The sequence below is a fragment of the Nycticebus coucang genome, chromosome 11, assembly GCF_027406575.1.
Source record: "Nycticebus coucang isolate mNycCou1 chromosome 11, mNycCou1.pri, whole genome shotgun sequence".
NCBI lineage: Eukaryota > Metazoa > Chordata > Mammalia > Primates > Lorisidae > Nycticebus > Nycticebus coucang.
In genome coordinates this window covers 101,347,612-101,371,285 of record NC_069790.1, presented here as the reverse complement: position 1 = coordinate 101,371,285, position 23,674 = coordinate 101,347,612, and the positions used below count along the sequence as shown (strand labels likewise).

General features: G+C 37.9%; 1 protein-coding gene across 6 annotated transcripts in view; it reads left to right on the top strand.

The window, feature by feature from the left end:
- TMEM209 (transmembrane protein 209) overlaps nt 1-21,507 on the top strand; it is a 37,988-nt gene extending 16,481 nt beyond the window's left edge. For 5 of the 6 annotated variants that reach the window (XM_053553397.1, XM_053553398.1, XM_053553401.1 and 2 more), the window contains 8 exons: nt 96-167; nt 3,059-3,155; nt 7,606-7,731; nt 11,321-11,418; nt 13,870-13,984; nt 14,076-14,173; nt 18,188-18,261; nt 20,167-21,507. In XM_053553397.1, coding sequence (XP_053409372.1) covers nt 96-167; nt 3,059-3,155; nt 7,606-7,731; nt 11,321-11,418; nt 13,870-13,984; nt 14,076-14,173; nt 18,188-18,261; nt 20,167-20,221 — 735 coding nt within the window. In that variant the 3' untranslated portion in view covers nt 20,222-21,507. The remainder of the gene's footprint in view (nt 1-95; nt 168-3,058; nt 3,156-7,605; nt 7,732-11,320; nt 11,419-13,869; nt 13,985-14,075; nt 14,174-18,187; nt 18,262-20,166) is intronic. The other variant, XM_053553400.1, reaches the window with a different exon arrangement.
- The last annotated feature ends 2,167 nt before the right edge of the window (nt 21,508-23,674 follow it).

The window sequence follows — 23,674 nt, the reverse complement described above, 5'->3', positions numbered from 1 at the left end:
AAGTTCATCAAAGTTTTTTAGGGTAGAGTAGGAAAGATTTTTTTCGGCAGGACTGTTTTCTCACTTGTCCATTTTAAACATGTTATTTTTAATAGGTATGGGCAAGAGTGACTATGAATAGACAACTTCTTGATCATATGGATTCATGGACAGCTAAGTTTAGAAATGTAAGTTCTGACATTCTTTGGATAATTAGTGCCTCAATATGCAAAGTATGTTATTAGAATATCAGGTTTGTTAATTATTTAATTGGGATATTAGAATTAATATTATTAAAAGTACAATGTGAATGGTACATATATAAGAATAAACATGACATTTACTTTATAGTGTCCATTTTCATAGGAGTTCCTCCCCAAAGGAACGATGTTTGGTTAAGATATAACCTTTTCCTCACAAAATAAGATGAATAGAACACTACAATACTTATCACTTGTCTCAATAAATGTTAATGGCTTAAAAAAAAATAAAAAAAAAAGATATAACCTTTTCTAAGTGGCACCTGTAGCTCAAAGGAGTAGGGCGCCGGCCCCATATACTGGAGGTGGCAGGTTCTGACTTCTTGATTTTATTTTCTGAAGAGATTTTATATCAGATTATGTACTTTGAATTGTGAAGGAAACAAAAATGGGATCATTGTCCTCAGAAAACTTAAGAATTAGGGATATAAGAAAATAACATATGTTTGGAGGTACTGCAGAACATATATAATTTTAGTATTTCCAGAGAAGAACCCTCTTCCATATGCAGAGTGAGTGAGTTCCTTTGTTTCTGACTCTGCCTCTTTCCTCCCACACTCTGTAGCACCAGAGTGTCCCTGGTTTTGGTGAGCAGACTGTCTCCTTCCTCCACTGCAGATAGCTCTGATAGCTCTGTTGATGTTCTGTAGACCTTGTTGCTTCTACTGTTTGATCCCTCAACACTCATCCATCTATGCTGCATCTTCTAGAACTATGTTGAAATCACTTTTACTTTTTTTTAAATTCTTTTACTGTAATTTACATTGAGTATCAAGAGGGGTGGTAAATGCTGGGCATGGTGACTCACACCTGTAATCCTAGCACTCTGGGAGGCTGAGGCAGGTGGATTGCCTGAGCTCAGGAATTCGAGACAAGCCTGAACAAGAATGAGACCCTGTCTCTAAATTAGTCAGGTGTTGTAGTGGGCGCCTGTGGTCTCAGCTACTGGGAGACTGAGGCAAGAGAATCAATCACTTGTGCCTAAGAGTTTGAGGTTGCTGTGAGCTATGACGCCATAGCACTCTGCCGAGGGTGACAAAACGAGACTTTGCCTTCAAAAAAAAGAAGAAGAAGGGTGGTAAAAATGGTGGCCTGGTTTCTTAAACTAGAAACCTGGAAAGCATTTTGAAAATAAAAGTTTCTGAGTTCAACCCCAGACCTACTCAGTCAGAATTTCTAAGGGTAATGCCTAGATCTCTCCCCTGGACACCTTAAAGCATTTTGTTACAGTCATAGAGTGGCTGGCAAGTAGGAGCCATGTAATAAATGTTGGAATAATGAGTGAGTGAAATGATGTCCTGGAACTGTAGTATGTTGTAGTTTCAATTATAAGGTAGTCTAAAAATGCTAATATATTGGCGGCACATGTAGCTCAGTGGTTAGGGTGCTGGCCACATACACCAGAGCTGGTGAGTTCAACCCAGCCCACGCCTGCTCAACAATAATGACAACAACAACAACAACAAAACAGGCCGGTGTTGTGGCGGGTGCCTATAGTTGTAGCTACTTGGGAGGCTGAGGCAAGAGAATCGCTTAAGCTCAGGAGTTAGAGGTTGCTATGAGCTGTGATGCCATGGCACTCTACCCAGGGCAACAGCTTGAGACTGTCTCAAAAAAAAAAAAAAGAAAGCATGGAAACAGAAGTGGTAATTGAAGTTGGTACGAACACACACACAATAACATGCAAACCAGCAAGGACTTTCCTTAGACAGTCTTTTCACATCCTACAATTAATTTGATATTAGCCATATAAAAGGAATTTGACATTTCCAGTCCTAAAACAATATTATAATATTTACAAACCAGTTTCAAATACAGTAAATCTCTGTGGTTAGGGAATTAGGAAAGCCTACTGAGAGTTAATTACCCTGGAAATATAAACTGAAGATTATCCTTACAGATGAGGATAATCATAGAAAAAAAATTTTTTTTAATTTTATTATTAAATCATAGCTGTGTACATTAATGTGATCATGGGGCACCATACACTGGTTTTATAGACCATTTAACATATTTTCATCACACTGGTTAACATAGCCTTCCTGGAGAAAAAAAATTTTTTTTTTTTTTTTTTCCAGCAAATTTCTCTTTAATGCAATTTATTCTTTTTTTTTGGCCGGGGCTGGGTTTGAACCCACCACCTCTGGCATATGGGACCGGCGCCCTACTCCTTGAGCCACAGGCGCCGCCCGAGAAAAATATTTTTAAGAAAAATTTAACGTATAGCTAAAAGTTGTATATTTTCTTCAGGAACAAACAGAGACATATCATTTAAGAATATAACTTAGAGGCCTGGAGCAGTGCCTCATGCCTATAGTCCTAGCACTCAGGGTGGCTGAGGCAAGAGAATCCCTTGAGCTCAGGATTTCAAGATGAGCCTGAGTAAGAATGAGACCCCATCTCTATTAAAAATAGAAAAATTAGCTGGGCGTTGATGCCTATAGTCCTGGCTACCTGGGAGGCTGAGGCAGGAGGATCGCTCAAACCTAAGAGTTTGAGGTTGCTGTGAACTAGGCTGGTATCATGGCACGTTAGCCTGGGTGACAGAGTAAGACTCTGTCTCAAAAAAAAAAAAAAAGAAAAGGGAAAGAAAAAAAGACTATAAGTTAGTTAATTGACACGCCAATAGCATGTTTACTTAATTCTCTTGACTTCGGGTAGCTGCTACATCCATTCTCTTTCAGAACACTTTATGACTCTTAATATTCAAGCAAAGGACATTGAAAAAATTCTTAGAGTTTCTTATAAAAAGAAAGATAATTATTTGAGAAATACCTTGGAATTATATATGCAAAAATCTATACCTCATTTTTTCCTAGTGGATCAATGAGACAATATTAGTGCCGCTTGTACAAGAGATTGAGTCTGTCAGCACACAGATGAGACGAATGGGCTGTCCAGAGCTACAAATAGGAGGTATGTGAAAATAGAACCCACCATTTGATTTACTGTCAATAAATCTGCCAAGTGGAAAATTTCTTCTTGTAATGGGCTATGTAACAACTTCTTTGGTTATCTTGAGGTAAAGATAAAAACCCAAATGTCTGTAATAACAATTTTTTCTTAAGTGTAACAGCTTTGAGATGTAATTTACTTACCATACAGTTTACTCATTTAATGTGTACAATCCAAAGATTTGAGTTATTTGTATTTTTAGTTGTAGATGTTCTTTATATGTTACAGATAAAAGACCAAGACCCTTAGTGGATATTAATTACAGAGTTGTATACAGCCTAGAGCATAAATTTCTCTTTGAAACAAGTTAAGTGCTTTGTATTGCATGTTGGCACTTTCCATTTGCTTTGTGTATGTTTGTTAATTTTCATTCTCTGGACTAAGAATAGAAATGTACATCCTTAAAGTGGCTCAATGTATTCAGATGTTTCATATATAATATAATGAACATAACATTGACTTTAATCTTGAAAGCTGGCTTTGTTGCCCCATTTTATAAATGAGGCTACTGAAGGTCAGGATAAGTAAATAACTTGCCTAATGCACAGAACAGTGATTTGAGGTCACTGATTCTAAAGCCAGAATGGGTAATGTTATTTGGTAATGGTAATGTTATTTCAAGTGCTTGTCCTATTTGAGTTTTCTTTATGAGATATGAAAATATCTATCTGCCAGATGTAGTGTCACGTGCCTGTAGTCCCTGCTAAATAGGACTGTGAAATAGGAAACTCGCTTGAACCCAGGAATTTGAGGTTGCTGGGAGCTAGGCTGAGGCTATAGAACTCTAGCCTTAGCAGCACAGTAAGGCTCTTGTCTCGGAAAAAAAAAAAAAAAAATCATTTAAAACATTTTACTAGGCCAGGTGTGATGGCACACTCTGGGAGGCTAAGATGGGTGGATTGTTTGAGCTCAGGAGTTTGAAACCAATCTGACCAAGAGTGAGACCCTGTCTCTACTAAAAAAAAAAGGAAAAACTAGCCAGGCATCATGGCAGGATCCTTTAGTCCCAGCTACTTGGGAGGGTGAGGCAGGAGGATTGCTTCAGCCCAGGAGTCTGAGGTTGCTGTGAGGTAAGCTGATGCCATGGTACTCCAGCCTGGGCAACAGAGTGACACTCTTGTCTCCAACAAAAAAAATAAAAACAAAACCTTTTACCACGGTGATGTGCTTTTTAAAAAATAACATTCCTTTGTTTTATGATTACAAAAGTAATATACATTCATTTTAGAAAATTTGGAAAGTAATAAAAATTATTTTTGGAGAAAATGTTGTGACATTAACTATATACAGTCATGCATCACATAATGATGTTTTGGTCAACAACAGACCAAGTATACATGTATGTGGTGGTCCCATAAGATTATAATGGAGCTGAAAAACTCATATCTCATAGTGACACAGTAGCTGTGATAAGAGCATACAGCAACACATTACTCATGTGTTTGTGGGAATCTGATATTAACCTACTGCACTGCCAGTCATAAAAGTATAATGCATATTGTTTAAAAAGTTTATAAAGTAAAAATGTTACAGCAAGATTATCTTCTTTTTTTTTTTTTGCAGTTTTTTTTTTTTGGCTGGGGTTGGGTTTGAACCCGCCACCTCCGGCATATGGGGCTGGAGCCCTACTCTATTGAGCCACAGGCAGCGCCCAGCAAGATTATCTTCAAAGAAAAAAAAATTTTTTTTTTTTTTTTGACACAGAATCTCACTATGTCACCCTTGGTAGAGTGCTATGGTGTCACAGCTCACAGCAACCTCAAACTATTGGGCTTACGCGATTCTCGTGCCTCAGCCTACCAACTAGCTAGGACTATAAGTGCTTGCCACAACGTCCGGCTACTTTTTGTTTTTGTTGTCATTGTTGTTTTAGCAGGCTCAGGCCTGGCTCGAACCCGCCAGCCCTGGTGTATGTGGCCAGCGCCCTAACCACTGAGCTATGGGCGCCGAGCCTAAGAAAAATATTAAATAAATTTAGTGTGGCCTAAGTGTACAGTGTTTTTGAAGTCTGCACTAGTGTACAGTAATGGAGGCATTATAAACTAAGTTTTATGGGCTTTCTCATTCACTGACCACTCACTCAGGTAGAACAACTTCCAGTCCTACAAGCTCCATTATCTTTTGTGTTATATTTTTAGTGTACCTTTTCTATGTTTAGATATGTTTAAGTACACATTTACCTTCGAGTTATAGTTGCCACAATATTCAGTACAGTAGTGTCCTAAACAGATTTGTAGCCTAGGAGCAAGAGGCTATACAGCAGCAGTTCTCAACCTGTGGGTTGCGACTCCTTTGGGCGTCAAACAACCCTTTCACAGGAGTCACCTAAATACATCCTGCATATCAGATATTTACATTACAGTTCGTAACAGTAGCAAAATTACAGTTATGAAGTAGCAACAAAAATAATTTTATGGTTGGGGGTCACAACATGAGGAACTGAATTGAAGGGTCGCAGCATTAGGAAGGGTGAGAACCACTGCTATCCAGGATAGCCTAGGTATGTCAGTAGGCTATGCTATCTAGGTTTATGTAAGTGAACTGTGATGTTCACACAATGACAAAATTGCCCAACCACACACATTTCTCAGAACATATCCCTGTTGTAAAGTGATGTGTGACTGTTTAGCAATCAATTATGAGTGACACTTAAGAAATGTGAAAAGTGTATATTTAGGAATTGAGGAAATACAGGCATATATATGTATGTGGATATGCACACACAGTGTCCATAAAGTCCTTGTGCAATTTTAAATTGCACACTATCTTAGTGTGCACATGAACTTTATGGTCACCCTGTATTTTTAACGAGATTGACATCATACTGTTTGGTTGCCTATTTCACTTCTCCCACTTTTTCCATTTTGTTAAATACTCTCTAATGTTATTTTTATGGCTAGATTATCTTTCTTTTTTTTTTTCTTTGAGTTTTTGGCCAGGGCTGGGTTCGAACCCGCCACCTTCGGCATATGAGGCTGGCACTCTACTCCTTTGAGCCACAGGCGCCACCCCATATCTTTTTTTATATATGTAATATACTATCTGTGACTAATCTTTATTATCTAGAATTTAGGAGTTTTTTAACTGTTACTAATAATGCTGCAGTGAATGTCGTTTCATCTAAATTATTTCATTAGGAGAATTTCTTAGAAGTAGAGTCATTAGTTCAACAAGTATGAATATTTTTAAGGCTTTTGATGCATATTCCCTTTAAAAAGCTCATACCCTAGCATATATGATACCCGGTCACATGTATAATACCTTTTCCTGACAATGGATATTACTTGTAAGGCTGGTCATTTTATAATTTTTTAAAAATTTCTTTCTAGGGCGGCGCCTGTGGCTCAGTTGGTAAGGCGCCGGCCCCATATACCGAGGGTGGCGGGTTCAAACCCAGCCCCGGCTGAACTGCAACCAAAAAATAGCTGGGCGTTGTGGCAGGTGCCTGTAGTCCCAGCTACCTGGGAGGCTGAGGCAAGAGAATCACTTAAGCCCAGGAGTTGGAGGTTGCTATGAGCTATGTGATGCCATGGCACTCTACTGAGGGCCATAAAGTGAGACTCTGTCTCTACAAAAAAAAAAAAAATTTCTTTGTATAGTTAACTTTCATGATATGATAAGGGAAATCACTGTCAAAAAGTTTCTGTTTGTCCTGGCATAATGGACAACTAATTGTACCTATTTTGAAAGCTATTGTGTATCTTTTTTTTTTTTTTAATTTTTATTATTATTTTTGTTGTTGTTGCAGCTTTTTTTGTGTGTGTCTGTGTGTGTGTGTGTTTTTGGCTGGGGCTAGGTCTGAACCTGCCGCCTCCAGCATATGGGACCAGCACCCTACCCCTTTGAGCCACAGGCACCGCCCTATTGTGTATCTTTTTTATATACATATATCCAACAAAAATTTTCTGGGCGTTATTTGTTTATAGATTTGCCAAAATGGATTTGGCTGCTTCTTTGGCAGTATGGAGAGGGATGTTGTAAATTTGGCCATCTTGCCTAAAAGGATAGATATTATATAAAGCAGATAATGCAAATTAAGATAAGCTTTACTGCTTTCATTTATTCCTTCGTGCAACTGTTGAGTGCCCACTCTCTCCTAGGTACTATTCAAGATACTGGGGGCAGTGAGCAGAATGATCAAAATCCTTGTCCTCCTTAAGCTTTCATTCTAGTAGATGAGACAGACAATAAACAAGATAAAGGAAGTACATTGGAAAGTGGTTAGTGGTAAGGAGGAAAAAAATCAACAGGAAGGCATTATTAATGTTTAGGAATTTAAGATAGGGTGGTCAGGGAACTTGTGTAAATGCCATTAGGAGCCAGGTATATGAACACAAGAGGAAGAGCATTTTACATTCTTTTGGAGACCCACATGAAGGATAATTTGTATTTTCTGTTTTCTTTTTATCAGAGGCTAGTATTACTAGCTTGAAACAAGCTGCCTTGGTCAAAGCCCCTCTCATTCCGACTCTGAATACAATCGTGCAGTATCTAGACCTTACACCAAATCAGGAATACTTGTTTGAAAGGATCAAAGGTAACTATGGATTTGAAGAGAGAAAAACAAGAGCCTTTTTGATTTATTGGGATTTTATGTATAAATAAAGGTTAAAGGAAAAAGATTTTTTTAATTGAAAGCATAACTATAACATAATACTTTATAAAGATGTGTCTAATTATGATTTAATGAAGTCTTATACTGGAATAGCTTTGAAGTCTTTTTTTTTTCTGTATCAATATGAGGATACATATGATTAGGTTATATTATTTGCATTTGTAAGGTGAAGTCCAAGTTGTAGTTGTGTTCTTCACCCAGAAAGGTGTCATTTACCCATCCATTGTACCCGATAGATGAGAACTTACCAAACCTTCTCACTCTTCCCCCTTCTTTAATTGTGTTTTTCTCTAATGTGGGCCTGTAGTTGTTAATTTGCTAGTTGTAATTTAGTATTGAATATGAGGGATGCTCCATGTTTCCATTCTTGTGATACTTAGGAGAGTGTTCTCCAAATCCTTCCAGGTAAATATGAAAGATACAAAGTCCCCATCTTTTTTATGGCTAAATGGTATTCCATGTTATACATAGGCCACAGTTTATTAATCCATTCATAGGTTGATGGATGGCCTCTTGGGTTGTTTCTACATCTTTGCAATTGTGAATTGAGCTGCTATAAAATTTTGAGTGCAAATGTCTTTATGATAGAATGACTTTTTTCTTTTGGGTAAATACCTAGTGATGGGATTGCAAGATCAAATGGAAGGTACACTTTTAGTTCTTTGCGGAATTGCCATACTTTTTTCCATAGAGGCTAATACTGGTTTGCAGTTGACCAACGGGGCATGAGTGTTCCCCTCTCTACACTCACACCAGCATCTACAGCTTTGGGACCTTGTAGTGTGGGCCATTCTCACTGGGTTAGATGATATCTCAAAGTGGTTTTGATTTCCATTTCTCTAGTGATTAGGGAAGATCACCATTTTTTCATGTGTTTGTTGGCCATTCACCTATCCTTATGAGAAAATATTCTGTTCCTGTTTCTTGTCCAATTATTGATGGGGTTGCTCTTTTTGTATTGATTTGGTTGAGTTCTTTGTAGGTTTTGGTTGTTAGCCCTTTGTCAGATTCATAACATGTGAATAGGTGTTAGGTTTTACATGCTAAGAATTGTCAAGTAACACGAACCTTGAATATGTGAATTTAATACTGTATAAAAGGCTTAAGTAAGCTGAATAGGCTCCAGTGAATTATTTCACTTATTTTCTTCTCTTAGAGTACCAAGAATGAGTACCACTATGACATTATTTATAATTTCACAGCATGCTGGTTCTTACTTCTCTTAATTTTTATAATTCCTCTTTAATACATAGCTTCCTTATATGTGTTGTATATCCTTATTATTGGGGGGAGATGTGATCTTACAAGAAGGCTGGCTAGAGAATCAGGACGATTATCCTTCCCGGCACTCCCATACATTCTCTTTATGCTACTTTACTTAAGGAGCAATTCATAAAGTTAGAATTTTTAAAAATTTGGACAAATATAATGTTCTCATCAATAAAACAAGTTTTATAGTATTCAAGTTGGGCGGTGCCTGTGGCTCAAGGAGTAGGGCATCAGGGGTGGCAGGTTCAAGCCGAACCCTGGCCCAAAGTGCAAAAAAAAATAGTATTCAAGTTTATCATATATCTTAATTGGAAAATGTATGATGCTCCCCTTTTTTCCTGGGTTTGGGTTGGGATTCAGGAATAAGCATTTTCTGTGACTTTTTAAAGACTTGTTATATAAAGAGAATTCCAGACAAACACAAAACTGGACAAAGTAGTATGCATAACCTTCTTATATACACATAGTATACCCATCACCCAGCCCTGGCAACCATCAGTCTCTAGACAACCCCTGCCCTGTCCATATTTATCTACTTCCTGTATTATTTGAAGCAAATTCTATATATCATTATGATTTTTTCTGTAAATAGTCTTATTATGTTGCCTTCAGTAGAGTGCTGTGGTGTCATAGCACACTGCAACCTCAAACTCTTGGGCTTAAACAATTCTCTTGCCTTAGTCTCCCACATAGCTGGGACTACAGGCACCCGCCACAACACCCAGCTATGTTTTGGTTGTAGTTGTCATTGTTGTATAGCAGGCCGGGTTCGAACCTGTCAGCCGTGGTGTATGTGGCCAGCACCCTAACCACTGACCTATGGGTGCCAAGCTTATCTATAAATATTTCCTTGTGTGTATCTAAAAGATAAGAACTTTTTAAAAACTGTAATATATGAGCAGCACCTGTGGCTTAGTGAGTAGGGCCCTGGCCCCATATAACAAGGGTGGTGGGTTTGAACCTGGCCCCGGCCAAACTGCAACAAAAAATAGCCAGGTGTTGTGGTGGACACCTCTAGTCCCAGCTACTTGGGAGGCTGAGGCAAGAGAATCGCCTAAGCCCAAGGGCTGGAGCTTGCTATGAGCTGTGACGCCACAGCACTCTACCAAGGGCAACAAAAGAAGACTGTCTCTAAAAAAAAGAAACAAAACTCTAATACAACCGTATATAACCACAATACAACTATCCCTAATATTCTTTATATTGTGAATATCCAGCTATATTCAAATTGCCAGCTACCTCATAAAATACATAATTCCTTTTTTTAGTATTGTTTGTTTGAATCAGAATTCAAATATTCTCACATCTTGTGATTGGTTATTTAAGTTTCTTTGAAGCTATAAGTTTCCTGTCCATCTTGTTTTTTTCCTTTGCAAATTATTTATCAAAAGAACTGGATTGTTTGTCTATAGACTTTTCTATGGTGTGGGTTTTGGTGAATCCGTCCCCATAGTATAGTTTTACATGACTCTCTGTCCTCTGTATTCCCAGTAAATTCAGGTTTGAATTTTTTGTGAAGATGCCTCATAAACAAGGTATTTGTGCATCTAAAAAAAATGTATTTCTCTGTGCGTATATACATACATACAAAGTATATGGAAGTAGTATATGAAATATACAAAAAACAATATAATGGACACTGTATTGTGTTCTAGATTGAATAAGAGCAGTTTGCCATATTTGATTCTCTTTCTCCATATACATGTACACGCTTTTTTTCTGTAATATTTAAAAGTACATTGTAGACATCAATACATTCAGCATGTGTTTTCCTAAAAATAAGAGCAGTCTCTTATATAACCACAATGAGATTATCACTCCTTAAACATTAATAATAATTCTGTAATGCCATCGAATATATTGTCCATATTTAAATTTCTCAATTGTCTAGTCACTGTCTTTAAGAACCCAGAATAGTAATCTTATCCCGCATTATTTTGGGTTTATCTGATTTCTTCATGGTGCTGTGTAACTTGAACTTTAATATCTTATATTTCTTTAGGTTTAGGTGTATTGATCAGGTTTTTAAGATAATGTACTTCTTTTATTATAATCTCTTAGCCTTTTTTTCTGTTTTCCATATTCTTGGTTTTTTGGGTTTTTTTTTTGTGGTTTTTGGCCAGGGCTGGGTTTGAACCCGCCACCTCCGGCATATGGGACCAGCACCCTACTCCTTGAGCCACAGGCGCCGCCCTGTTTTCCATATTCTTAGCTTTTTAAAATTTCACCTTTATTGCCACAGAACTTTCTCAGGGAGGTTGCATGAGCTCATTCCGATGGAACAGAGGTGGAGACTTCAAAGGACGAAAGTGGGACACAGACCTGCCCACTGATTCTGCCGTAAGTGTCTAGATTTATTTTATTGCTTTTTTTTAATTTATTTATTTTTATTATTTATTTATTTATTTTGAGACAGAGTCTCACTCTGTCTCCCTGGGTAAAGTACCATGGTGTCATCGTGGCTTACGGTAACCTCAAGTCTTGAACTCAAGCAATCCTCTTGCCTCAGCCTCCCCAGTAGCCGGGACTATAGGTACCTGCCACAACATTTGGCTAGTTTTTCTATTTTTAGTAGAGATGGGGTCTCCATCTTGCTCAGGCTGGTCCCAAACTCTTGAGCTCAAGCAATCCACCTGCCTTGGCTTCCCAAGGTACTAGGATTATAGGTGTGAGCCACCTCGCCCATCCCTTATTTTATATTTTTAGTGTAATGTTTATATGTTTAGTGTAATGTTACTGGATTTATGTGTTTTTGTTTTTCCATTATAAGAATAAGTATTTAAGGCCGATGTGTTAGCTCATGTGTATAATCCTAGCATTCAGGGAGGCTGAGATGGGTGGATTAGTTGAGATCAGAAGTTTGAGACCAGCCTGAGCAAGAAGAAGACCTTGTCTCTACTAAAAACAGAAAAAATTAGTTAGGCATGATAGTATGGGCCTCTAGTCCCAGCAACTTGGGAGGCTGAGGCAGGAGGACTGATTGAACCCAGGAGTTTGAGGTTGCTGTGAGCTATAATGATGCCACTGCAATCTAACTACCCAGAGCAACAGAGCAAGACTCTGTCTTAAAAAAAAAAAAAAGATATTACGAAGTATTTCTAAAATAAATTAGAAATAATGAATTATAGGCTCGGCGCCTATAGCTCAGCCACTAGGGTGCCAGCTACACGCACCAGGGCTGGCATTTCAAATCCAGCCTGGGCCTGCCAAACAACAATGACAACTACAAAAAAAAAAAAAAATAGCGGGGCATTGTTGGGGGTGTCTATAATCCCAGCTACTTGGGAGGCTGAGGCAAGAGAATCACTTCAGCCCAAGAATTTGAGGTTACTATGAGCTGTGACGCTACAGTACTCAACTGAGGGCAACATAGTGAGACTCTGTCTCAAAAAAAAAAAGAAAAGAAAGAGTGGATTATTATAGTGTCAACATCTTAAGCCAATGATTAATCATATTTTTCTATATTTTATTTTTGGTGGTGCTATTTTTAAATTTTTTTATCGTAGTTGTAATTATTCTTTATGTAAAATTATATATGTGTGTATGTTTGTGTATATATATATATATATATATTTTTTTTTTTTTTTTTTTTTTGAGATGGAGTTTGTTGCCCTCAGTAGAGTGCCCTGGCATCACAACTCATAGGAATATCTGCAAACTTGTGGGCTCAAGCGATTCTCTTGCCTCAGCCTCCCAAGTAGCTGGGACTACAGGAGCCCACAACACCCAGCTTTTTTTTTTTTTTTTTTTTAGAGGCAGAGTCTCACTCTTGCTCAAGCTGGTCTCGAACCTCTGAGTTCAGGCATTCTACCCGCCTTGGCTTCCCATAGTGCTAAGATTACAGGCGTGAGCCACTGCACCTGGTCTAAAATTATGTATTCTCCTTTTTTTCACTTTTGTAATGTTTGAGTATTATTCTATATTGGACCTAAACTTTGGAGAAAATTATGATAGAGAAGGGACTTTTATTTGTTTTCCTATCTTAATAATGTGGAAAGCAATATCGTGAAGTATATTTCTTTGTTATTTGTGATTATCACTTTAAGAAAATTCCTAGAGGGGTAGGGTGCTAGCCCCATATGCCGGAGGTGGCAGATTCAAACCCAGCCCCAGCCAGAAACTGCAAAAAAAAAAAAAAGAAAGAAAAGAAGGGATAAATAAATATTAAAAAAAGAAAAATTCCTAGAATTAGAATTTATGAGATCAAAGAGTTTCAAAGTTGCTTGACGGGGTGGGATGGCTCATGCATGTCCTATAACTCAGGAGGCTGAGGTTGGAGGATTGCTTGAACTGAGGAGTTTAAGACCAATCTGAGCAAAAGTGAGACCCTGTCTCTACTAAAAATAGAAAATAGAAGCCAGGCATCATGGCTACAGTATTTAAACTTTTTCTTTCCATCAAAATATAGATTGATTTGATGGCAAATATATTTTTCTATTTTACATTTTGAGTAGATTATATGAATTGAGCTAGCTTCCTGTCTTACTTAAACATAATGAATTCATCTATCATTTAAGAAAGGAAAATATCCTATTAGTGAATTCCTTATCTTCATAGGAAGTAATACTTTGGATTAAAAGAATAGGTGTATTGCCTAAATTATGTGATTTTTAATCTTTTCTGACTAAAAAGATTATAGAATGAAAACTTACATAAGTTGAAAGCATTTTGCTAATTCTCTTTAGGAAAAAATTTTTAAAGTGGAATAATTATAACTATAGATGTTTTTAAAGATCTATAGCCATGCTAGAGTTTCACACTGACTTTGAAAAATTATTTCCTCATCTTCAGATCATCATGCATGTATTTTGCACCTACCTTGATTCCAGATTGCCTCCACATCCTAAGTACCCCGATGGAAAAACATTTACTTCTCAGCACTTTGTTCAGACACCAAATAAACCAGGTATAAACCTCTCCTAAAAGAATGTGTTAAGATTTTCACATGAAATATCTCTGGTGGTTTGGTTTTTTAATGTAGCATATTTCCATTACAGATATTACAAATGAGAATGTTTTTTGCATTTATCAGAGTGCTATCAACTCTCCCCATTATGAGCTGATATACCAGCGCCATGTCTACAATCTTCCCAAGGTATTTTTATATGTAAAAGTTGATACTCGAGAATGTTATAGATGACTTGCTTCAGTAATGTTTTTAAAAGTAGAATTTCTTGTTTATAGTACAGGTAGTAAATTTTAAGTTAGGAAAAGTGTGTTTCTTGTATATTCTTTTTTTACTGTAAAAGTAATATGCTCTTAATTTGGAAAAGTATAAAGAAAAATCACTCATATCATTATTCCAAGATAGCCATTGTTAACATTTTGGTATATTATTGCCTTTTGGTAAACTTCCTTTTGGTCTTTCTTTGTATTTTTAAGAAGGTAAAATTATATTATTTATGGAGCTTTATATGTTGCTTTTAAAAATTAACTTTATAACATTATTTGCCATACTATTAAAAATGTATAAGTGAAGCAGGAGGATCGCTTGAGCTCAGGAGTTCAAGACCATCCTGAGTACAAATGCAATCAGTATAACCTAATTTTTGTGCCCTCAATGAATTCCCGCCCACGCCCCCGAAAAAAAAGACCAGCCTGACCAAGAGCGAGATCCCCTTTCTACTAAAAAAAGAAAAATTGGGCAGCGCCTGTGCTCAGTGAGTAGGGCGCCGGCCTCATATACCAGGGGTGGCGGGTTCAACTCGGCTCCTGCCAAACTGCAACAACAAAAAAAAAATGGCCGGGCACTGTGGTGGGCGCCTATAGTCCCAGCCACTCGAGTGGCTGAGGCAAGAGAATCGCCTAAGCCCGGGAGTTGGAGGTTGCTGTGAGCTGTGTGACACCATGGCATTCTACTGAGGGTGAAAAAGTGAGACTCTGTCTCTACAAAAAAAAAAAAAATAAAAATAGAAAAATTATCAAGGTGTTATGGCAGGAGCCTGTAATTGTAGCTGCTCAGGATGCTGAGGTAGGAGGATTGCTTGAGTCCAGGAGTTTGAGGTTTCTGTGAGCTAGGTGGACTCCATGGCACTCTGGGAGGCCAAGTCAGGTGGATTGCCTGAGCTCAGGTGTTCAAAACCAGCCTGAGCAAGAGTGAGACCCCATCTCTATTAAAAATAGAAAAAACAGCTCTGTGCCTGTGGCTCAAGCAGCTAAGGTGCCAACCATATACATCTGAGCTGGCGGGTTTGAATCCAGTCCGGGCCCGCCAAACCACAATGACGGCTGCAACCTAAAAATAGCCAGGCATTGTGGCAGGCACCTGTAGTCCCAGGTACTTGGGAGGCGGAGGCAGGAGACACTCTTGAGCCCAGGAGTTGGAGGTTGCTGTGAGCTGTGATGCCATAGCATTCTACCCAGGGCAACAGCTTGAGTCTCTGTCTCAAGAAAAAAAAATAAATAAATAAAAATAGAAAAACCAGCCATGTGTTTTGGCGGGTGCCTATAGTCTCAGCTACTCCAGAGGCTGAGGCAAGAGGGGTCTTTTGAACCTAGAAGTTTGAGGTTGCTGTGAGCTATGACACCTTGGCAGTCTACCCAGGGTGACTAAGACTCTGTCTCAAAAAACAAAAAAAAAAGAAAATATATATATTAAAAAAACAAAGCTGGGCGCAGTAATAGAACCCTATAATTCTAGCTACTCAAATGGCTGAGACAGAAGGATAGCTTGATGAGCCCAGGGATTTCAAGGCTGCAGTGAACTAGGATTGTACCACTGTACTCCATCCAACCAGGGCCACAAGTGAGACCCTGTCTCTCAAATAAAAAGAGAGATCATAACATAATTTTCGAGTGGTGCCTGTGGCTCAAAAGAATAGGGCGCCAGCCCCATATATGGGAGGTGGTGGGTTCAAAACCCAGCCCCAGCCAAAAAAAAAAGAGGTACATAACATAATTTTCAACTCTTCTTCTAGTATTGACTTTCTTTTTTTTTTTTTTTGGAGACAGTCTCAAGCTATCACACTGGGTAGAGTGCTATAGTGTCATAGCTCACAGCAACCTCCAACTCAGGCTCAAGCGATCCTCTTGCCTCTGTTTTTCTATTTTTAGTAGAGACAGGGTCTCACTTTTTGCTTAATCTGATCTCGAATTCATGCGCACAAGCAATCCACCCCCTCGGCCTCCCAGAGTACTAGGATTACAGGCATGAGCCACTGTGCCCGACGAGTATTGGACATTTTGGATATTTCTAATTCCTCATTATTGTAAATCCTGGTGAATATTCATCTTCATACATTTATCTATCTGCATTTTGGATCATTTCTTTAGTCCAGAGAACCAGAAGAACAATAGAATTCTAGGCCACAGAATATTTTCAAGGCTTTGAAAATACATAATGCCAGTTACTGTATTAAAAAGATTATTATGCCAATTTATACTTCCATATAGGTATTTTACTCTTCATTGCAAATATCAGTTCTGTTGATGACCTTTGCAGTTATTTTTGTTACAATATCATTTCTGAGAAATTTTATATTGGCTATAATTTTTTTTTTTTTTTTTTTTTGAGAGAGAGTCTGACTATGTCACCCTCAGTAGAGTACTATGGCTTCACAGCTCACAGCAACCTGTAACTCTTGGGCTTAAGCAATTCTCTTGCCTCAGCCTCCTAAGTACCTGGGACTATAGGCACCCACCACAATACCCAGCTACTTTTTGGTGCAGTTTCTCTGGGGCCAGGTTCGAACCCGCCAACTTTGGTGCAGATGGCTGGTGCCGTAACCAGTGTGCCAATCATTGGCTATAATTATAAATATTAATTTCATTCAAGTTTGAGATTTATCTTTGTAAGTGTATAGATATTTTGGCTATTGAAGTTCTATTAAGTATTTATTCATTATTCGTGCAAATCCTTTTTTCTTTCTTTTTTTTGGGGGGATGTGAGTGGAGACAGGGTGTCACTGTTGCCAGACTAGAGTTCAGTAGCATCACTGTAGCTTCAAAGCTTACTGCAACCTCAATCTCCTAGGCTCAAGTGATCCTCTTATCTCAGCCTCCTGAGTAGCTGGGCCTACAGGCATGCACCACTACACCCAGTTAATTTTTTCTCTTTGTTCTCAGATTCTTGAATGAAAACACTAAGTCAAACTAAACAGGCAAAAGTTAATCATTACATTGAAAATATGAACTAGGAACTGTTTTTATAGACCAACAATTACATTTAATAGTTTGATTTTAGATGTGGCAAAACATTGCCAAGTAGTCCTTTATAAACAAAATAAATTTATATCTAACATGTTACTTACGAAGTATATTGTAATATTTTTTTGAAGTATGGCTACAAGCTTTAATTCCATCACTCTAAAGCTTTCAGTTTTAGGGATAGAACATGTTCTGTATGTAATGTATAGAGACACCAACCTCAGAATAGCCATCTTCCAGACCAGCCATCCCCAACCTTTTTGGTACCAGGGATTGATTTCGTGGAAGACAACTTTTACAGAACAGGGGGAGAGGATGGTTTCAGAATGATTCAAGCACATTACATTTATTGTGTACTTTATTTCCATTGTTATTACATTGCAATATATAATGAAATAGTTATACAACTCACCATCATGCAGAATCAGTGAGAGCCCTGGGTTTATTTTCCTGCAACTAGACAGTCCCATTTAGGGGTGATGGGAGACAGTGACAGATGAAGCTTTACTCACCTGCCACTCACCTGTTGTGCAGCCTTATTCCTAACTGGCCACGGACTGGACTGCTCCACAGCCCAGGGGTTGGGGACTGCAGTTCCAAATTAAAATCTTTCCCTTGGGAAGATACTCCCTGCCTCACCAGTCTAGGTTAGATACTATACCTTTGTATGTTCCTGTACCCACCAATCTCACAGCATTCTTCACACATTTTTACACTTCTTAGTTTACTACTGCCTTTCTCACAGACTATTGAGCTCCTTGATTACATGTGTCCTTTCTCTCTTTTTTCACCACAATATTCCGGCTTCCTAGCACAAAGTATAGGCACTTTGTTGAGTGAATGAATGGTCTGAATTACATGGAATTTTGAGTTAGTAGGATACTAATTAGAGGATCTGCATTTACTCATCAGAGTGAGTCTTTTTGGTTTGGTTTAAATCTTGTCTTTTTTGTCTTTGTTTCAGGGCAGAAATAATATGTTTCATACATTGTTAATGTTTCTCTACATCATAAAGACCAAAGAGTCAGGAATGCTTGGGTAGGTATTTATGCTTCAAAAACATAAGTATATGGTATATTAAATGATTTTCTTCCTATGTTAAGATTCTTCAGGAGGCAGCCTATAACTAAAAAGATTTATAGACTGAACAACAATAGATACGGCTTCCAGTACTAGCTTGGACCTGTCACTAACTAGCTCTGCTATCTTGGGCAAGTCCTTTAACTCCTTATAACTTCCATTTCCCTATTGGTAAAAGGCAAATAGACCACATCATTGACTTTTTTTCAGGCTGTTCCATTTCAGACACAAAGCGTTCTACAAATTGGTTATACTTCCAGAAAAACTGAGTCAATATCCATTCCATAATGTTGTTAACCAGAATAGAGAAGTAATCAGTTGAAATTGTTTGCATACTTCGTAATAAAGTTCACATATTCTGGTTGGGTGTGGCAGCTCAGGAGTTCAAGAGCAGCCTGAGCAAAAGTGAGATACATACACACACCCCTACTAAAAATAGAAAAACTAGCTGGGCATTGTAGTGTAGCTGTAATCCCAGCTACTCAGGAGGCTGACGCTGGGGGATCGCTTGGACCTAAGACTTTGAGCTTGCTGTGAGTTGGAACACCACAGCACTCTGCCCACGGCACAGGGTGAAACTCTTGTCTCTTTTTAAAAAAAGAAAAAAAGCTCACTTATTGTAACATTCAAACTTGTGGGAAGACATTTGATGATATAAAATTTTAGCGTGTCAAATAACATTTGAAGTAAGTAGACCCCAACTAAAGCTAGGAAAATCTGGTAATGCCTGGGTTCAGCTGAACCGGAGTTTAACTCTGCCTACTGAGTAACCTAAGGCTCATAAGATGTAAAGAGAAAGACTTGGAGTGGAAGGGACCTGTGGTCAATTCGTCTTCTGATATGTATGCCTCTAAGTTTGAGTATCTTCTGTGTAATTTAGAAATATTTGTTCTACAGTTGTGTTGTGCTGTCTAGCACAGTAGCCACCAACCACAAGTGACATTGAGCTTAATGAAACATGACTAATCTGAAGTGAGATGCACAAAAGAGTAAAATATCTACCAGATTTCAAAGACAATAATGTAAAAAATGTAAAATATTTCCTTAATAATTATGTAAATTGGTCACATGCCAAAATACTATTTTGGATATACTGGAGTAATGAAATATATTCTTTTTTTTTTTTTTTTTGTGGTTTTTGGCCGGGGCTCGGTTTGAACCCGCCACCTCCGGCATATGGGACCGGCACCCTACTCCTTGAGCCACAGGCACCACCCCGAAATATATTCTTAAAATTAATTTTACTGTTTCTTTTTGACTTTTTTAGGTGTCTGTTAGAAGATTTAAAATTATGCATGTGGCTTGCATTTGTGATGTCACTCTATTTCTATTGGACAGCACTGCTCTAGGGAAACCAAATCTTCTGTCCTTAAATATATGCATATTAGATCTAAAGATTAAAACAGACATGAACAAAAATTTGTATTGTAAACAAATAGAAACATTTATCAGTTTTTTCCCTTTTTTGAGACAATGTGTCACTCTGTTGCCCCCACTAGAGTGCTATGGCCTCAGCCTATGCAACCTCAAACTCCTGGGTTCAAGCGATCCTCCCAGAGTGGATGAGCCACCATGCCCAGCATATTTTTTATTTAGTTGACTCTTTCTTCAGTCTTACTAAAATTATTTTGAAAGCTTCACGTCTAGATTTGGGTTTTGAGCACAGTTAAGAAAGTAATTACTGTTACTATTAATAGAATTCACCTAATAAACCTTGTGTGACTTAATTCATTGCAGAAGTACATTAAATGTCATCAATTAAACATGTATTACTCACAAAGATTCTTATTTCAGTTATTGGAGAAAGACTTATAATGCTTGGAAAACAACTCTATTAAAACTTTTTCCCTTCCCTCTTTTTAGGAGAGTTAATCTTGGTCTGTCCGGCGTGAATATTTTATGGATTTTTGGCGAGTAGTGGGTCATTTCCAAACATTTGGACTTTTGTTTCACCGAACGAGAAGTTGAATCTAAGCAACTCTGAGCCATTTATTTCTATGAAATAAGATACACATGTGTATATGTTACAGACTCTTCAGATTTAAGGACAAGATGGCTATTATGAAACTCCCTTGCAAGTGTGTACTGTATCTTCTACACCAAGAGATACTATCTTCAATTTTACAGCACATTTTAGAAATTTCAGTTTACTTTAGGTTTTTGGTTTTTTTTTTTCTTTTTACTATAGGTTTGTATTGACCCAATCAATGCCATTCCTTCTTAATTAGAGTCCTTTTTCATTGTATCCCTCAATGGAGAGTCATCCACCTGACTCCTCCACCATAAAAAGTGTTTTTTTAACTCATGTTATTTAGTAGTGTGAAGTACTTAGAAAGAAAATTGCTTAGTTTTTTTTTTTTTACTCTTATTTCCCCAGTGTTCTGTAAGTCAGCCCAAAGCCCATATTGAAAGAAATGAGGCTAACTCCTAAATAATATATTAAGTTCATGGATGTTTATAAATGTTACTAAAGAAGCTTGACAGTTTGGGCATTTGAGAAGTCAATTCTTAGATTAAATTTAGCTGGTAGAATTAATCTATTTGGGTTTTAGCTAAGAGTCTGAGGCTATCAAGAAAACATTTTACTGCTTCAATTTTAGCAACTCTGTTTCACTGTTTTATAATACTGTGTTATTTTTAAAATTCCCTTTATGATGATAGTGATATCCTATCCATTTAAATTTTTTAGATATATTCAAACTATCTGGAGAGTGAGAAGTTAACAAATTTGTAAGTTTTGCTTGACTCTCTGTCTTTATTTTCTATATGTGTGTATAGTAGCCAGAATACCATATATTTTCTTGATCAACATACTAGAGACTGCTTTCATTGCCTCATAAAAATCTGGAAACAGCTAAAACCAGTATCTTCAGAAAAAGTGTATGTTGGTATTTATATATGCATCCCATTTTGTATAATTTATAAGTTCCATTTTTCAAAAAGTTGTTCTGTTTTTAAAAGTTGATGTCCAAAGGAAAGCCACTCCCTTCTCTTAACTGCTTTTGGTATATGCTAAATGTATTTGCTGTGATGTTTGGGGAAGAAAAAAATCTGTTATTTCAAAAGTTACTGAGATGTCATGGAGTAACAATTGCTATACTGTTAAACTGGTGTACAGCTGCATATACTTTATTAAAAGCATTCTGAAGAAAAATTTTAATAGTATTTAAGACACATGGTATTTTTTGCTTTATAGGACTTCAGATAGTTTTCTTTTTCTTTTTCTTTTTTTTTTTTTGTGATTTTTTGGCCGGGGCTGGGTTTGAACCCACCACCTCCAGCATATGGGACCGGCGCCCTACTCCTTGAGCCACAGGCGCCACCCTTCTTTTTCTTTTTTTTTTTTTTGAGACAGTCTCAAGCTGTCACCTGGTAGAGTGCGCTGGTGTCACAGCTCACAGCAACCTCAAACTCTTGGGCTTAAATGATTCTCTTGCCTCAGCCTCCCAAGTAGCTGGGACTACAGGCGCCCGCCACAATGCCAGGCTATTTTTTTGTTGTGGTTGTCATTGTTGTTCAGCAGGCCTGGGCCTGGTTAGAACCCACCAGGCTCAGTGCATGTGTCTGACACCATAACCACTGTGCTACGGGCACCAAGCCTAAGATACTTTTTATTCCAAAAATTTAAAGCTGTTATATTCTTTAGGTTACTATCAAAAAGTACAATACCCAGTAAATTATATATATGTAAAAATACTAGGAATATACACTAAAAAAAGATGTTTTATTTGCATTCTAATGTCTAGTACTGATCACCACACTCTGGGCAGCGTTCCTCATTGAGATTTTTTTTCTGAATGTTAAAATCAGTTGATACTGAAATGTAACTTTTATTAAAAATACTTTGGTGGTAGGTCGCGCCTGTGGCTCAACAGAGTAGGGTGCCAGCCCCATATGCCAGAGGTGGTGGGTTCAAACCCAGCCCCAGCCAAAAACTGCAAAAAAAAAAAAAAAAAAAAAACTTTGGTGAAAGAGTTTTAATTTACCCTTCAGGAAGATAGCACATTGCAAATCAAGCAAATTTTTTTGGTCTTTATGTTAAAGTGAGTAAATCCCTCCAATCAGATGTATTGATGGGGTGTATGTCACAAGTTTTTCTTCTCATTGTTTGACTTATTACAGGATCAGATCTACTAGTCTTCTAGATTATATTTACTGTCTACCTTCTTCCTCTATAAACATCAGCCTGTACTTAAGCCACATTTCTTTTAGAGGCATACTCAAGTGTTTATAATTTTGTTCCTACTGAGTCATAAAAATGCTGTGGTGTTTGGCTTTCTTAAACTAATATGTACTTTAGACTGTATTTTAGCAGTGAAGACACGTAGCGTGGAGAGTGGTGCTTTCTGGACTTGGCTTTGTAATATAAATCCTTTAAATATGGACATTCCTCAAAGGCCAGTCTTTGGTTCTTTAGTATTTGCTTTTCCTTAGAGATCACATTCATTCCACAACTTTATCACATTTCTGCTTTCAATTCCCAAATTCATCACCAAATATAATGTCTGTCTCGAGCTATAGTGTTAGATTTGCAGTTACCTGTCAGACAGTTCCACTTGGATATCCTGCAGACTCTTCTGTGTCTGGAACTAAATTTGCATCTGCTAAAATCAGCTCCCTCTTCTTACATCCCTTTTTCTGTTCATTGTACTAGTAGTTGCCCATGCTCAAAACTCTGGTGTCGTCTTTGATTCCTGGTGCTCCCTGGGTCCCCAATCCAATCAGCAGCAAACCTCATCCATTCTTTCTTAACAATGTCTCTTGCATCTGTCCCTTTCCATTTCTGCCACTACTATGCTCATTTACACCCTTATCAACTCACACAGGACTATTGCAACAGCCTAATTAATCTCACAGCCTCCTAATTGTTGCCATGCTTCCAGATTTTCCAATTCATTCTGCACATTCTCTTCAAATTCATCTTCCTAAAACACCTGTTTGATCATTTCATTCCCCTGATAAATTCCTTAGCCTGACGTTTAAAGCCGTATACAATCTGGCCCCAACCTGGCCTTACACATCTAAATCCTTGGCTCCAGGCAGTGCAGGCTGCTCACTGCTTGCTGGGACCTCTGCGTGCCACCTCCTGCTCATCCTGATCACTCTCCAGGGATACCCCCCCTCCCGTTCTGCCATCTACCCCTGCCTTGAGACTTCACTTTAATTAAACCTGCTATTTGGAGCTGGTCCTGACCACGCCAGATGGTAGTCACTTCTCCCCTAGAGTGATTAGATCTATGCCCCTCCTTTGGCACTCAGCAGCCATCTGAATGGATTCAGAAGTGACTTCTCGTCTCTCTAACAACCTTCATATCTTGTCTCAGCCTCACGCAAGAACTGAGTTTTTACTAGTCTGAGATATGCTGCTGTT